Source organism: Gossypium hirsutum, chromosome A13, assembly GCF_007990345.1.
Source record: "Gossypium hirsutum isolate 1008001.06 chromosome A13, Gossypium_hirsutum_v2.1, whole genome shotgun sequence".
Classification (NCBI taxonomy): domain Eukaryota; kingdom Viridiplantae; phylum Streptophyta; class Magnoliopsida; order Malvales; family Malvaceae; genus Gossypium; species Gossypium hirsutum.
This window is the reverse complement of record NC_053436.1, coordinates 91,379,603-91,396,219: the sequence shown is the minus strand read 5'-3', so window position 1 is coordinate 91,396,219 and position 16,617 is coordinate 91,379,603. Positions and strand designations below refer to the sequence as shown.

At 31.6% G+C, this 16,617-nt stretch overlaps 2 protein-coding genes across 8 annotated transcripts; both read left to right on the top strand.

Moving 5' to 3' along the window:
- The first annotated feature begins 881 nt into the window (after window positions 1-881).
- On the top strand, window positions 882-3,193 carry LOC107951373 (GPI-anchored protein LLG1). Its single transcript, XM_016886404.2, has 3 exons — window positions 882-1,373; window positions 1,464-1,520; window positions 2,631-3,193. The coding sequence occupies exons 1-3, from the start codon at window positions 1,295-1,297 to the stop codon at window positions 2,996-2,998; spliced, it is 504 nt and encodes a 167-aa protein (XP_016741893.1). The 5' UTR covers window positions 882-1,294; the 3' UTR covers window positions 2,999-3,193.
- A 2,971-nt stretch (window positions 3,194-6,164) lies between these two features.
- LOC107951372 (dehydrodolichyl diphosphate synthase CPT3) lies at window positions 6,165-13,358 on the top strand. 7 transcript variants are annotated; one of them, XM_016886401.2, is made up of 8 exons: window positions 6,412-6,690; window positions 7,089-7,179; window positions 7,617-7,724; window positions 7,848-7,853; window positions 9,280-9,351; window positions 9,435-9,501; window positions 9,589-9,639; window positions 12,263-13,358. In XM_016886401.2, exon 8 carries the CDS (start codon window positions 12,298-12,300, stop codon window positions 13,165-13,167), a length of 870 nt encoding a protein of 289 aa, XP_016741890.1. In that variant the 5' UTR covers window positions 6,412-6,690; window positions 7,089-7,179; window positions 7,617-7,724; window positions 7,848-7,853; window positions 9,280-9,351; window positions 9,435-9,501; window positions 9,589-9,639; window positions 12,263-12,297; the 3' UTR covers window positions 13,168-13,358. The 7 variants fall into 7 exon arrangements, 6 of the variants coding, with proteins under 6 accessions (XP_040941147.1, XP_040941148.1, XP_016741888.1 ...); XM_041085213.1 differs by lacking the exons at window positions 6,412-6,690; window positions 7,848-7,853 and adding an exon at window positions 6,165-6,218; XR_001698410.2 differs by lacking the exon at window positions 7,848-7,853 and having other exon boundaries at window positions 6,357-6,690; window positions 12,432-13,358.
- Window positions 13,359-16,617: the final 3,259 nt, after the last annotated feature.

Genomic DNA, 16,617 nt, shown 5'->3' with positions numbered 1-16,617 from the left:
TCATGATTTTTGGGAAGCAGATTCAATCCCTGCAATCTGCTGTAAGATTTATTTCATAATTAGCTACTTCATCCCTGGAACTATATATTTGGCTTGATTAGGTGAAAGAATGAAGACAAAAAGCAGTGTCATGGGAGTTAGAGGCATAAATCTATGTGGAGATTGAGGCAAGGAAGAGATAGAAAAACAAGGAGGTGCCAAATTGCATCACCCATCAATCAAGAAGCACAAAATGAAATAGAGAAGAGGGTGCTTGTGTGTCACTTGAAGGATCTCTTTAAGAGATGGAAGACGAAAGCCCCGAACAATAGTAATTTCTTGACAAGCCCTTCTGACTTATCTTTGCACTCATTGATAGAAAATAATAGCAATCGAGTTTCAGTTCAAGGTTTGATTAGAGGCTTTGAGTCGATTTAGGGTTTATGATTAGAAAATATACCTGATACATGTTTTAGGGATTTCACCGGAAAGCTCTTATTTATTTATATCGAATCACCAGTTGAAATGAATCATAGTTATTTATTTTACTTTGAAGGTTGGTTGAGCTTATTCAATTAAGTTACTTAAGTCGAGTGAGATTGAGTTTGGATGTACGGTGCGTTTATCTACGGTTAATATAAAAATAGTAGTGACGGTGAGATTATACATTGTAATAATACTATAGCGTGAGACAAAAAAAATCTAAACGCACCGCAGTGCAGCCTACCGTCCTATCTAAACTCATATTGAGGTTTAGTTTAGATGGGCGGTGCGTTTATCTGCGCTCAGTGTAAAAATAAAAATGATGATGATATTAAATACAACATGAGACAAAAAAATAAACACCGCACCTAATCGATATTAATATTTAAGAAAACATCCTTCAATTTGCTATAAATTTTGATGAAACAAAAAAATAAACTATTTGAATCGAACATATATTGTAATTCAATATTAAATATCATTTTCATCCTTACTATTCAAACCATTAATTTGAAAAAAAATCCATCAGAGTTAGTAGCTGGAAAAGGAAAATAAGAAAAAAAAAATACACAGAGATGAGCTGTTATCAATTTTCAGTGATAACAAAAAACACGGTTTTTCCTTCTTCCCTGTCTTTCTCTGTCTTCTCTTTCTTTTTTATATTACTCTCAATTCCCATTGAAACTTTCAGACTTTCAGCCATAATTAAGCTTCTTCCCTTCAGAAAACTTCGACTGAAGCTGCTCCAAGATTAAAGAAGCTTCAATTTATAATACTCTGCCCCTTAAACTAGCAAGCCTGATCTGCTGCATAATCGTCTAAAGAAAATTTGATGGGGATAAATAAGTTGCTGTGTTGGTTTGCAGTTTTCTTCTTTTTGTTGGGTTTCTCTGCTTGCACTTCGATTTCGGGTATTTTATCAATAAATTCATAGCTTCTCTTTGTTTGTTTTGAAACCCATTTTTTATTTTTCTGATATGCGACGATTTGAATGAGTACAGATGGTGTTTTCGACTCTCTCACTTCTACTGGAAGGCACCTCCTTCAAGCTAAGAAAGGTTCTTTTTTCTATCTTTTTCCTTTGTTGGGATCAGTTTTGTTTAGATCAAGATAATAAATATTTGCTATCAGATCTGATGCCTTGGTTTGGATATTTCAATTCTTGGTGTGACTGTGAGCATATTTGAGATCTTGCGACCTTTTAGGCTAATACATCAGTTTGTAACACAAATGAATATGATTTAGGCTATTTCAAAATCTTGAACAGAGGGAGAAAGGAATTAAAGGGTACTTTTTTCATTTTTGTTTTTGGGCGGTTTAGATCTTGAAAGGGGCAGAAAGGGCTTCAAAAGGATTGTTTTTCTGATTTCCATGAAACTGAAAAAAATCTGTTGATTAAGGGTTACTTTCATTGATGCTCTGCATGAACTGAATAAAAAAAGGGTATCTGACTGTGTTTTCTAGGTTTATCCCATATTTTAAGAACCACCTAAGGTTATCATTTGTCAAGCCATTCTTTTCGTAACCCAACAACATATATTCAGTTTATTTTCTCTTTTGTGTTCCTGCAAGTTAAATATATTCTTATATGGGGTTTTCCATTGGTATCATTCATTTGATGTATGGCTGTTAGTATGTCCTTTTTCCTTTGCCAATTTCTCCTTCCATCGTAAGGGAAATATTGAAAGTGCATAGTAATATTCTTTGTAAGGACACCCTATACTTAATGCTGATTTTTCTTTTGGTACAACAAAGACTTGAACCCAGGTTAATTCTGGGGAATTGAGCACCCAGCCAATAGGCCATAACTTCGGGTTCCTATTGTTAATGCTGATTTAGTGAGTCCTATTGTTTTATTTTCTTTGTGCTAAAGGTGACTCAACCAAATGCGGCAAATGTTAAAATCATCAGATTTATGTCTTGACTTAGATGATCACCCTTCATTTTGACTTGTGCCTGACACGAAGTTGGCAATTGATATGGGGACAAGAGCCTCCAATGACCCTCTAAATGCATAGGAAAACTTTAAAAAACTTAAAACATACTTATGTCTGACACGTGCACGTATTGAACACTTGCATTTGAGTCCGAGTAACATAGCACCTAATACCTTGAAAGGGATATATGATTAAACTTTTGACGTACTATTTCTAATGCATCATTTGCAGCTTGCCCTGTGAACTTTGAGTTTCTGAACTACACAATTATCACAAGCCAATGCAAAGGACCAAAGTATCCGCCTCAAAGTTGTTGTTCTGCATTCAAGGAATTTGCTTGTCCTTATGCAGAACAGATCAACGACTTGACGACTGAATGCGCTTCAACTATGTTCAGCTACATTAATCTTTACGGGAAATACCCTCCTGGTCTTTTTGCTAGCGAGTGCCGTGAAGGGAAAGAAGGGCTCGCTTGCCCTGCGTTATCGCCATCAGCATCAGCATCAGCATCGGAGAATGCTAATGGTAGTCAACAGCTGATACGTAATCCTTGGATGCTGGTAATGGCCGCAATCATAGCTGCAGCTATGTTGTTATGAACTCCTGGAAATGAATTCCGATTATTCCATTATTTGATTTATATATAATATTTATATTATTTTCCCACTTTTAACGCTGAAGAAGAGTACAGTATTTTGATTTCATACACCAGGTTCTTTCTTGGTGCATCCTTTTATTTGTACTTCCAGAAGTGTTGTAGAAATAATATACTTCATTTGGTTTTGCGTGGACAAGCATCATGTCTATTAGTATTAGGAGATTTCAAGTTGGTTTCTACCACATAAGTCAAGTTGGGAGGTTATATTCATTTCGTCATTCTTATTTGGTTTGATTGAACAAAGGAGACCAGAGCATGGACAAAGTCAAAGTCAAAGTCAAGAAAATTAGATTGTGAGGTTAAATTATAAAAAATTAAGACGAAAACTAATGCATAATATTAATCTTTGATAAATCATTGTATAAATGTAAATATTCTTACAAAATTGTTGAAGTTACTTATAAAGTTTAGATTGTGAGGTTGATACTATTCTTTCTTTTACTTCATTAGTTAACTTTCTTTCAAATTATTTCTCCATTAATGTTAAATATTTAGAATAAATAAATTTAAGCCTTAAACGCAAAAGTTCAATTTTTTTTAAATTTGCAGAACATAGATCAGTGAGTAATGTCACCATTTTTAATCCACAATACAACAAGTGATTTTCACTCTATCATCTCACCTTCATGCCTAAAGACTAAAACACTCACCAACAAACACTCAATAATGTTTACAACTCAGTTTGCGCTCTCTTACAAAAACAACTCGTCAATGAACAAATTAGAATGCATTCAATAAGCTCTCATCCAAAACTTAGACAATCGTCAAAACATATATCAATTTCGGCATACTAACATAGAATCTAAGTGAATACAAAGTAACCATTTGAAAATAGCTATTACAATTACAACATTCAAAGTACAATCAATTGAAGATATACTCTTCATATTCAACAATGTAATCGACCGAATCTCCACATTCCAAATGTTGATTTGATTCACTCGAGTTCAATTCAATTTTCAAAAGCCAATGGTTGATTTCCATAAATTGACCAAAGTATCTTTAATATAACAACACATTAACAGGTCTAGAGATTTTCTTCATTGAATTGCCAAACCGAAAAAGGTAAGTAATAGTGGCAGCCTACAGTGTGCACTGTTGAGTGCCACTTAGCTCCATTAAGCATATCTTGCCTCAACATAACATACAACCAATAATTTTCTTTCACCGAAAATAAAAATCACTTAAGTACTTTTTTTTATATCAAGAATGCAATATTCAAACAATAGAAGAACACTAGCAATAACAATTTTTAAATAAAAATGTCAAATTCCTAATCAATATTCAAGACAATCAATATTAATTTCTTCAAGGACTTATACAAAATCAATATCCTTAAATCATTCAATCAATAATAAAAAAATTGAATCTTACAAAAAAATCACATTCTATCACAATAAAAGCCACAATTCTAATTTCTCAACAATAGCAATTTCTCGACATGCCCTTTTGACTTACCTTTGCCCTCACTGATAGAAAACAATAGCAATCGAGTTTTAATTTAGGGTTTGATTAGAGGCCTTGAGTCGATTTAGGGTTTGTGATTGGAAAGTGTACTTGATACATGATTTAGGGATTTCACTGGAAAGCTCTATTTTATTTTATTTTATTTATATCGAATCAACAGTTGGAATGAACCATAGGTTTCAGTCGAATCATGGCTATTTATTTATTTACTTGAATTCAAAATAAAATGTAAACTATTTGAGCTTATTCAATTAAGTTACTAAAGCCGAGTGAGGGTGAGTTTGAATGTACGGTGTATTTATGTGCGGTTAGTATAAAAATAGTGGTGACGGTGAGATTATATATTGTAGCGATACTATAACGTGAGACAAAAAGTAAATTAAATACATTTTACCAGCTTATCCAAACCCACCTTAAAGTTTAAATTAGACGGGCGGTGATGATGATATTAGATAATATAACATGATACAAAAAATAAGTTAACCACTACACCTAATCAATATTAATATTTAAGAAAACATCCTTCAATTTGCTATAAATTTTGATGAAATAAATCTAAAAGTTAATTAGAGACATAAACTATTTGAATCAAATATATATTATAATTCAATATTAAATATCATTTTCATCCTTATTATTCAAACCATTAACATGAAAAAAAATCCATCAGAGTTAGTAGCTGGAAAAGGAAAAAAAGAAAATAAAAACAGAGATGAGCTATTATCAATTTTGAGTGATAACAAAAAACACGGTTTTTCCTTCTTCCCTGTCTTTCTCTGTCTTCTCTTACTTTTTATATTACTCTCAATTCCCATTAAACTTTCAAACTTTCAGCCATAGTTAAGCTTCTTCCCTTCAGAAAACATCGACTGAAGTTGCTCCTAGATTAAAGAAGCTTCAATTTATAATACTCTGCCCCTTAAACTAGCAAGCCTGATCTGCTGCATAGTCGTCTAAATAAAAATTGACCAAAATTTATAATTTCTAGATTTGTTTCTAGATTTGTTTTTACTTTTAAATTTCTTCCTCATTTTTTGACAAACGTAAAACAAGACATTCTGGAAATTGAATTCGAGAGTGCTACAATTTGTTTATTTTATTTATGAAAATAAATTAAGAAAGCACTTAAGTTCTTAGTCATTGCTGCAGAGTTTCTGATGCCTTGGTTTGGATATTTCAATTCTTGGTGTGACTGTGAGCATATTTGAGATCTTGCGACCTTTTAGGCTAATACATGAGTTTGTAACACAAATGAATATGATTTAGGCTATTTCGAAGATTAATCAATGAAGTTAGAAAAAAAAAATGAAGTCACCAAATTATGGACATGCTTAAAAGTATTGAAAGATTCACCACTTATCTTGTATAAATTCTAAAGAGAAAATGTGAGAAAATAAAAGAAATTAAAAAAAGAAGAAGAGAGAAATGCTAAAAGAAAATAAAAAAAATTAGAGATTTTTAGGCATTAATGAGTGGGAAGTGAATTTGTTTTGATATAAAATAATTTATTTTATAAAAAATTCTAAAAAATTTTGGTGGGACCATTTTTCAAATGTTTTCTAGGCAATAATATCAATTAAAATATTTTTCTAAGTATTTTTTCCTATATGTAATAATGTTAGAATAAGTATTGTTGTTGACAGGGCTTCCAACATACGAATGCCAGTAATGGAGAGTATTGAGCACAGTTTAAGGTAGATCCTTTACAAAGCTTTTAGAATTGGTATTGAATTACAAAGGGTTTCGAGTGAAGTCGGATTGGTTGAACTCCATTGAAATTGCAAAAGTATGCAAATACAAATATATTAATTAAGAACACTGAATTTCATTGAAACAACAACCATATCCCTTAATCGGCTCACCCGTCGATTTCTGGATGCATCCATGTCGATTTCACCCACTTTTATAATGGGTTAAACGGCGTCGTCTTTGTTTCATACATTTTATCCCCGAAGCTAAGTCCCGATACTTAGTATTTTTTCTCAAAACAAAGTTTCCCCTATACCCTCAGTTTCCCCAAATCAAACCCTAAGTTGCTTTCCTCCATATTTCACTGATTCAAGGCCTGAGCTTGATGTTTCTTCTCAAACAAATCTTCCTTTCTTTTTTTTAACTCTCTTTCTCTCTCAAGTCCTCGATTCCACTTCACTCTCCAGATCTCCCCAAGTAACATTCAAACCTTTCTTATGTCTTTTTTTCCTATTATTCTTTAAATTTATCATCTTTTCAGTTTGCACTTCTTTCTCGTTTGTATTTCATCTTAAAATTTGAAATTGTTGTAGAAATTCATTATCAATAATATGTCAAAATTTATGACTATTTTAACACAGACCAATCTTGGAATTACTAATTTTGTTTTTGTAGACTCAGGTTGATATTACGCCTACAAACTAGCTTTCAACAGACGTATTGATATCTCTTCTGAAATAGACTTGAGTTCAGTTAACAGATTGTTGTGGTTCCAAGATTTGTTTGCTTAAGTGATCTTAAAATAGTTAATAAATCTAGGCATATTGTTGTTTCAATTGTCTTCTGTTATTAGAAAATCTGTTTTCACATTGCAGGTAAGTTAGGAAGAGTTGGGTTAGTGACAAATCTGATGAGCCTTCACTGTGCTGCTGAACAATCTGCTTGTTGTCTAGGGCAATATACATCGTAAGTGTTGCTTTAAATCCTAATTTGATAGAGTTAGTATTAATATGTGGTTAGTTAGTTCAAGTCAGTTAGCTGAGTTGTTGTTCAGCTAAGAATCTGTTGGAAGAGCAGTTATTGATCAAATGTTCTATATATACACTAGTAAGTGTACAGAGAAAGCTAAGCATTCAAGATTCAGAATATACCATTGTAATTCATTTCCAGATCTAGAAAATATTTCTTTTCAGTTACAAGTGAAAATTTACCTAGTTCATAACATAATTGATGCGCAGTTATTTGGTTTCTGAAGTTCTATTAACACTCCTAATCCTGTTACTTTCATTTGCATGAAGTGATTGTTTTATATAGAAATGTAATCAAGATGTTTTAGAGTGAATAGTATTAGTGTTAGTGAGAAAAGTTATTTGTCTTTTGCATTGGTTTGCTTTGGGTTGTAGCTGATTCAAGGCTAGGCATAGAAAACCCTTTGGAGTGCCTATTTTCTAGCAGTTTGGCATCATATTATAAGGACCTTCATTTGCTGCTCATCATCTCCCATCCAACAGGTTAGTATATTTTTTCAATTTCGCCTTTTTATTCTTCTTTCTAAGCTCTCAAACTGTAACATTCTATAAATTCATTTTCATGGTGAGTGGTGGTTTTTTTTTCCCTTCACTGGCAAACAAAAGTATCAGGTAACTTTAATTTCTAATTCTCTGTTTCTTTTAATTTTCACAAATCCTGATAAAGTTTTTGCTTGTTCTTGAAATATTTCTATGTTATTGCTTCCAATCTTTTCTAAGATCTTCCCTTGACTCACTTTTGATTTGGGGTTTTTGTTTCCTTTTCATCTTCTTGTTGAAAATTTATTCATATGCTTTAATTTTCTGGTTTCTTCTTGATTAAGATGCATAAATTTGATCAAGCAATTACCATAAGGCAGGATTAGAAGCTGGAAAAAAAAAACCCCATTTAATCTTTAAAATCAACATTTTGGTCGTGACAAGCAGCAGTTCGGCTTGATTGATATGTAAACTTTGTTTTATTGTTTGCCGGATTGTAAAGTTTATTTTTATTTTCGGAATTGGCAAAAGTCTTGTATTTTTTTATGAATTTCACGTTGAATAAGTGATATTTACCAAACACATGCCCCTTTGTTTTTTCCCAACGGTTTATTGTTATTTTAAATATTTTAGTTTTTTTATTTTAATCCCAAAAAATATTTTATCTACTTTTATTTTATTTTTAAATTACCTAATTAAATTAAATTGTATTTAAAGTATTATTTTATTTTATTTTAAATTTATTCAAGACAAGTTGTGTTTAATCAGGAACCTTAGTTATTTAGAATGAAATTAACAAATGACCTAAGTTCATCTTATATAAAATTAACAAATTACCTAATTTGGATGCTATATGGATTCCAAAATAGTTCTTGTAACTTCATTGCGTTTGACAGTGATGGCATGAACCTACTAAATCTGAAGGATTAAAAATCTTAATGCAGCAGCAGCTAGTCCTTATACTATTTAGAAGCATTTTTGCTGCTAGGATTAGCAATCTAGTTGAGGCATGATACAATTCACATTTTTATGAGCAGATGAGCTTTCTTATTTAAGTTCGGGATTGTGCATTTGGTTATTGCTTTTCTAGCTTTAACTAATCAAACTGTGAGTATCGTTATCATATATGCATTAGGAACTATGATAGCTATATTAGTGAATGTGGACTGTAATTGATAGGCTTACTCTTGAAAGTCCTTGCAAAGTTCTCTTTATCCTTAGGGTTGGCGATTGAAATGTCTAATCCTTATGGGATAGAAAAACAAGCACAACCTTTATTTCATAACATTAATCAAATGTATGAATTGCAGCCCTTTAAATAAACTTGAACCAGACCCGATTCTTGTACCTTGTTTTGCTGTGCAGTTCGCAACTCAGCATCATGGGCTTTAAATTGTATTAAATTTTCTTACCATGTGGTACTTACATATTTACATATGCCTTTGAACTTTTAAATTAAAGTATTAGTGAATTAAATTCAATTGTTTGATATTATTTTTATTTTTGTTTTCTATTTTTAAATTAAAGTCTTAGTGAATTAATGTTGTCTGTATTTCAGTTACTGCTTCCTGCTCCTCCTGCAGCTGTTGGTTCAACTGAAGCTGCCATTTAATCTTCGAATTAATATTTGGTAGTGATATTGATGAAGTTTTTATATTTGGTTAAACTTAATTAATATTTGGTGCTACTCTTATAGTATTACATCTGTTGTAGGTACTAGCGACCACCTGAATAATAAATACACCACATCCATTGACATCTGGTCTGCTGGCTGTGGCAGGTACATGTTTCGTTGCTAGTTTTTTTTGCTTATTTATATTCATTTTCCTTTTAAATTACTTAACAAATACTATTATTCTGACTGCAGCCTCTGTTTCTTGGTGAGAGTGGAGTAGACCAGCTTGTTGAAATTATTAAGGTACGTTTTAGTTTAAAATTCCGATCAATAATAGTTTTGTGTATCATCTTTAGCAGTTAATCATTTGACGAGTAGTCATTTGGTGAAACTTATATTTGGCGGATAACCTTGGCATGTTATGTTTTAAAATTTTCCATTTGAATCTTAAACATGCTTGAATCTATTGATGATTGCTTTTAAATGTGTTTAGAATAGTTTTAATGATTTTAAAGCGGAATTTCTTGTTAACCTTTGCATGTAAATGTTCCTGTATTTTATTGTAGGATCTCGTAACCTGGATTCGGTGATCGGACCGAAGAAGGGGTGTTACATAAATTAAGTAGACAGAAGATTAAATTGCATTTGTTTTCATGATTAACTTTAGATTCAGGTTTTTAACAAATTAGCTAAGGATTAACCTAGTTAATACCTTTCGGCCTATAACCAGATTAATTGATCGATTCAACCTACTTATCTTTCAACCTAATAGCTTAAATCGGATTAGATTAAGTTGGTGCTAAGTAGGTTATTCTTTCAGCCTTATCTACTTAAGTTAATTCCTGGTGTCGTCAATCCTAAGGTTTAATCTCACTTAACTTATACCAACTAATTTGTGGTAAAGCCCGAACCTTCAATCAATCACTCCTACTTTCGCTTGTCAACTTTCCTAGAGTTTTTAGTTCTTGGCCATACTAGATGCAACTTGCCCTACTCGAATATTTCCCATTCAAATTAAATGTAAAAATAAGAGGAGTGGAGAGAAATCTAAATCTGAAAATATTTGTTGAAGCTTTGATTTGTGAAACTCTTGAATTGTTTCGGTTGAAGTAGAAACAAAAATAAAGTAAAATTGCTGAAAGAACTAAAACTAAAATTCAATTAAAATAATAGTGTTTGGAATAGAAACTGAATTATTTGCAACTAAAATATAATAAATAAATTATCTTTAAGTCAATTTCTTTTGTGGAACAAAATGTTTATAATTAATAAATTAAAATTTAAAGTTATATAAGATTCAATATAAAATCTTTTTTTATAAGCGATATTCACTTCTAATTGTAAAGCTAGAAAAAAATTGATATAAAATAATTTTATATGAATTTGGTAATGACATATGATTAAATAAAATAAAATAAATTAAGCATTTAAAGTTTTAATTGAGTTAATGCCACTCTCAACCGAATCTTAATTTAATTTAAAATTTATTAAAATTTTCCTATATTATCAAAGGGGTAAAATAGAGTTTTGAAAATATTTTTATCCTTTTATGTTTTCATAAAAAATCTAGATTCAAACTCAAAACATTATAAATTCGTATATTTAATATTATATAAATATTTTTACAAATTTATTATTAGTGACTAATCTATCAATCTTTCTTTTGTTAACTTTCATATCAAGCAAGTAATAGATTGGGTCAGGCCTACTTTGCCCAACATGGGCGGTGGGAGCCTAATCGGATCCAAGCCCTGTTTTTTGGTCTAAATAGTTTGTTGAACCGTTCAAGTGTCAGCCATTATCAGTGTTTGAACTAATACAACATTAAAAATAGTTATAATTTATCCAAAATATTGGAGCAAAGTCAAAGAACAGAGGAAGAGACAAATTTGGATTTCTCGAAATCGATCCAACATCTGAAGGTAACCACTCCAACTCTACTGCTTTGGTTGCCTTACAAACCAAATGAATTTTTGGAATCTGAATCTAATGTTTTGCTTCTTTTTGTTCTTGACTTTAACCAACCCGATTATTATTTCTTTTTTTATTTGATTTGATTGTAAAAGAAAAATACATTCTTTTTATCACCAATGCTGGATACCCAAGTTTGGGTTTTGGATGATTAGAATTGACTAGTGTTTAAATTGAATCTATGCGATAGTGGTTGCTTAGTTACCAATAATAAAGAAAAGTCTGGATTTTGATGTTTTAATTAGACATTGGTTACTTGTTCTTGTTAAGTTATTCTTTTACAAGTTTGGAACTTAATCTTTCTTGTTCAACGTAAAGAATATGCATCTAGTTCCTTGCTTACCTTTTGTGTGTTTTGAGCGTCTCTGCAATCCGTTTTACTCTTATGCATTATGTTCTTGGCAACTTAGTAAAAAAATCCAAGCTTTTTGATCTACCAGTATTGGGATCAAGACAACCCTGTACCTTTTCGTGCTTGGTACTTAGTTTCAATGGTCATTTGGGTTTTGCCTGAGGCAAAGTAACATATTAACAGTTAAGTGAGTTTACTAGGTATTGTGGTATCTTAAAGTTAGGAACCTGTAGTCTAAATGTGCTATGCTTTGCTGTTTAAAGATATACATTTCTATCAGTTCTCTTCTAGGATCAGTATTGGCTATTATTTAATTTTTTAACGCTTCTGCTTTTTTGTTTCTTTAGTAATGATGAACTGGGGAACAGTCCTTTAGGATTTGAACAAACAGCCTATAGGTCTGATGCAAGGAGTACAAACATAAGCATGAAACTTACCAGCTATCCTCATTTATCAGAATATTGTGACATTTTTCTTGTCTAAATCTTTAGCCATGTTTTAATGCTACTTAATAGTCACATCATATTTGATTGATAGATTGTGAAATATTTTCCCTACGTATATTAACCAAATTTCAATTCTTTATCTTTTCCATTTTGACAGTTCTTACAGATTTCAAATCCTTACAAGGTTTTGATATGGAGAGAATTAGAGAGAGAGTGATCCAGATATATGGCAACTTAGTTAGTTTATTGCAGAAATGTATATTTTGCATTCTTTCTGTTGGTCCCATACCTAATCATATTGCATTTATTATGGATGGGAATCGAAGATTCGCAAAGAAGTGCAAGTTGATGGAAGGAGCAGGCCATAAAGTTGGATTTTCAGCTCTCATGTCCATGCTCAAGTACTGCTATGAATTTGGTGTGAGATACGTAACAGTCTATGCCTTCAGCATTGAAAATTTCAAGCGAAGTCCTGAAGAAGTTCAATCATTAATGGACTTGATGCTAAAAAAGATTGAAGAGATACTCAAGAAACAGAGCATTGTCAACCGCTATGGTGTTAGAGTTATATTTTCAGGGAACCTGAAACTCTTGAGTGAACCAGTTAGGTTGGCAGCGGAGAGAGCTATGCTTGCCACTGCTAAGAACTCCAAGGCAGTCTTGTCCATTTGTGTTGCCTACACTTCCACTAATGAGATCATGCATGCTGTTCAAGAATCTTGTGAAGAAAAATGGGATGAAATTACTCTACTGAATTCAAGTGGAGCAGGTTATGGCTTAATCAGCCTTGGAGGGTATGAACAGGATGAAATGGATCACCTTATAAAACTTACTGATATCGAGAAGCATATGTATATGGCAGCTGCACCTGACCCTGATATCATAATACGTACTTCTGGTGAGACACGTTTGAGCAATTTTCTTTTATGGCAGAGTGCAAACTGCTATTTATACTCGCCTTCGGTTCTTTGGCCGGAGATTGGTTTTCGTCAATTTCTGTGGGCCATATTGAATTTTCAGCAAATTCATTTTTACTTGGACAAGCTAAGGAAGCAGTCATAAAAGCTTCCTTGATAATGATATGCTAGAATTAAAAGATAGAAAATACAAAACTGATAGGAGAAATTAAGAGAGTTTTATGGGAATTTTGTGAGAACTTTGTTTTTTAGTTCGGATTTGTTTTGATTATCCATCTCGTACTCTTTTGGTTTTGCTTGTTAGTGAAGTTTTATTTGCCCGTGGTTTTTATCTTCTTTGGAGGAGTTTTTCACGTAAAATTTGTGTTCGATCTTCTTTACCTTTTTTGATTCATTGATTATACGAGCCGATCCCCAATAAATTGGTACTAGAGCTTAATTCGGATTCGACATTTAACTCGTTCAGAGATGGCGACAATGAGATACGATAATGAGAAGTTCGATGGTATCACAAATTTCAGTTTATGGCAAGTTCAGATGATAATAATTTTGGTTTAGAACGATTTGAAGAAGGCTGTTACAGGGCAAAAGCCCGCGAATGTGAATTAGACAGAAAATGATGAGTTTGATGAGAAAACACTATCTGCAATTCAATTATGTCTTACAAATGTGTTACAAGAAGTGCTCATGGAGAACAAGACGTTAGCCTTATAGAAGAAATTAAAAGCTCTCTATATGACAGTCTCTAGCAAATCATTTGGTATTGGAACAATGCTTATATGTAATACTCTTATCCCGTCTCTGTCGCCGGAATAGGGTCACGGATATTATGACGATTAACATATTCAATAATATTTAAACACAATTCAAAAATCAATCTAAATATCATAAATAAATAATTATAACATTTATACAAACCTACAAGACTTTAGAAACAGTTCGGAAAGAAACAGGGACTAATCTAAAACAAAATAAAAGATGTGGAAAAAATGAAAACAGGGGTCACACAGCTGTGTGAGAAATGCCAGCTTGTGTGGCTCAGAGACATGGCTGTGTAGCTATCCCACACGCCTATGTGACTACTCTACATACCCATGTGCTTGTGACCATGTGAAAAATCCTGTACCTAAAATTAATAAGACACGCCTTTGTGAGGTAGCCGTGTGACAGCCCGTGTGCACCTCAAAAAACCCTTAATGCCAACTAATTTAACATCCATTTCTTGAACACCAAACCAAACCTTTTTCAATAATTTTCACATGGTTAAAACACATTCAAATATACCGAAAACATGTCAAAATCATTCATCCTATATGTCTAACCAATATGCCATCACTTGGCACCACAAATCAAACATTGAAACATAATCCATTCAAGTACAGCTACTTTACATTCATACTTCTTAAACTATCAAATTTACCTCATTTATTATGACCAAAATCATCAACTAAGATATACCCAGTTATCGAAGCATTTGTACCAATTCAGCCATTCCATTCACATTCAATCTTACCATATTTCAAACACTCCCAAGAAACATATACCAAACAACTAAGGACATACATATATAGATATATACAAGCCAAATCCAAAGATATATACATATATATATGTTTAAACTAAGTTTAAATAAATCATTATAGCAAAAGAACTTAAATGCTCCTAGAACATGCCACTTATAACATAAATAAGAAATAATCACATCTTATACCGAATTGTTGAACGGATAGTGTGGTCTTTAAAAGTAATCCAATCGACAGCTCGAATCCAATGATCTATAAAGAAGAAAAACCAAAACGATGTAAGCTTGCATAAAGCCTAGTAAATTTGTGATAAACTTAAACTTTGACTTACCAGAAAAGATGTAATAAAACATTTTACAAGATAATTCAATGTCCTGGTCATGAGTTGGTTAATTTCCTATACACATCACAAGTCTCACAAGATTATTGAGTTCATATATAAGACATGTAACTTTATCATGTCATCAAATATATACCTAAAAACTCATTTGGTACATAAACCAAACATCACATTTCATTTAACATTTAACATATTTATTCAAGTATATATTACAAATATTCTTTTTTCACATATTTATATTCCTAAAAGTATTTTGTATAAACACTTTATACATTCGTTTCATATATCTATATTCATAAAAACATTTCGTATAACCATTTCACCTAAACATTTCCTTTTACCATTTAACACATATTCATTCATTAAATTTTGTACTTACATTGTTTTCATATACAACACAACCTCACAAGGCTAGTAGGTATCACAAAGAAACATATAATTCCAACAAATAATGGAACATGTAATAATAACATAACAAGTACATATTACATCCATCATGTGTTCTATAATCATAGCTTCCCATTTCAAGTATTTATATCAACATCTTCCAATTCACGTCTTAACCATATAACATTTCATATATGTACATATTCATTTAAACCTTTATCACCCGTTGAACCAAATGAAATAACATCGAACACTCGAGAATTACTTACACAAGCTGTGATTGTAACATGTAACTGTATATGCTCACACGATTTGTGAAATGGGTCTGCTCACATGAACTGTGGGTCGGGATGTTAGGCTACACGATGATGCTCACACGAGCTACGAAGAATCTGTAACAAATGCAGGACCCCGACTATCAGTAAGACATCCAAGACCAACACTCGAACTGTAATAACCCTAATGTCATGTCATTTGTATCCTAAACATTCACAAGGTTTATAAGAGCTAATATCCATTCCAATTTGTTTAAATTTCTTCATATCATACCATAACAAGAACGTATCCATATAATTTCTATTTATGATCATTATCATTAACTTAGCTAAAATGGTAATTCAAATAATTTCATTAATAATTATATATATAAATTAATCCAATTCATTACTTATCAATTATCAAACAAATGAACTTAATCACAACATATATGGATCACCATTAAATCACAAAACAACAAATAATTAGTCAAATCAATTTACGAATTTACTTAAACTAATTCTGCAGCAAATACGACTCCAAGGACTAATCAACATATTTTTCTTTTTCTGCGTTTATCTATCGATTGATCTGTTTCTTGATTTATATATAATATTTTAATTCAATTATCCAATTCAAATACTTAAATTCCTGTAATTTATCTTTTATCAAAAGTTTACACTTTTAGCCTGAACTTTCAGCTTTTATTCAATTTAGTCCCTAAACCTGAAATTTTAAATTTAACATAATTAAGCTCGAATCATGTTGACCAAATTTTCCATAGTCCCTATACAACCCATATTTATTACATTTTCACAAGAATTTCATGAAATTTTACTATTTTAACAACTTAGTCCCTAAATACAAAATTAACAAAATTTTCTTAATCAAATAGTTTTTGAACATTTCATAGTTTCCAAATCTAACAATTTCTTTAAAAAACTTATAAGATTCATCGATGATAAATTTTCATAGCTGGACCTAGTTGCACCGATCTCAAAAACATATTAAATAGCGCAAAATGTTGTAGTGGTCTCATCGACAACTGTAATAGTAAATTTAAACTTGAAATTTAGTAGTAAGTAAATAA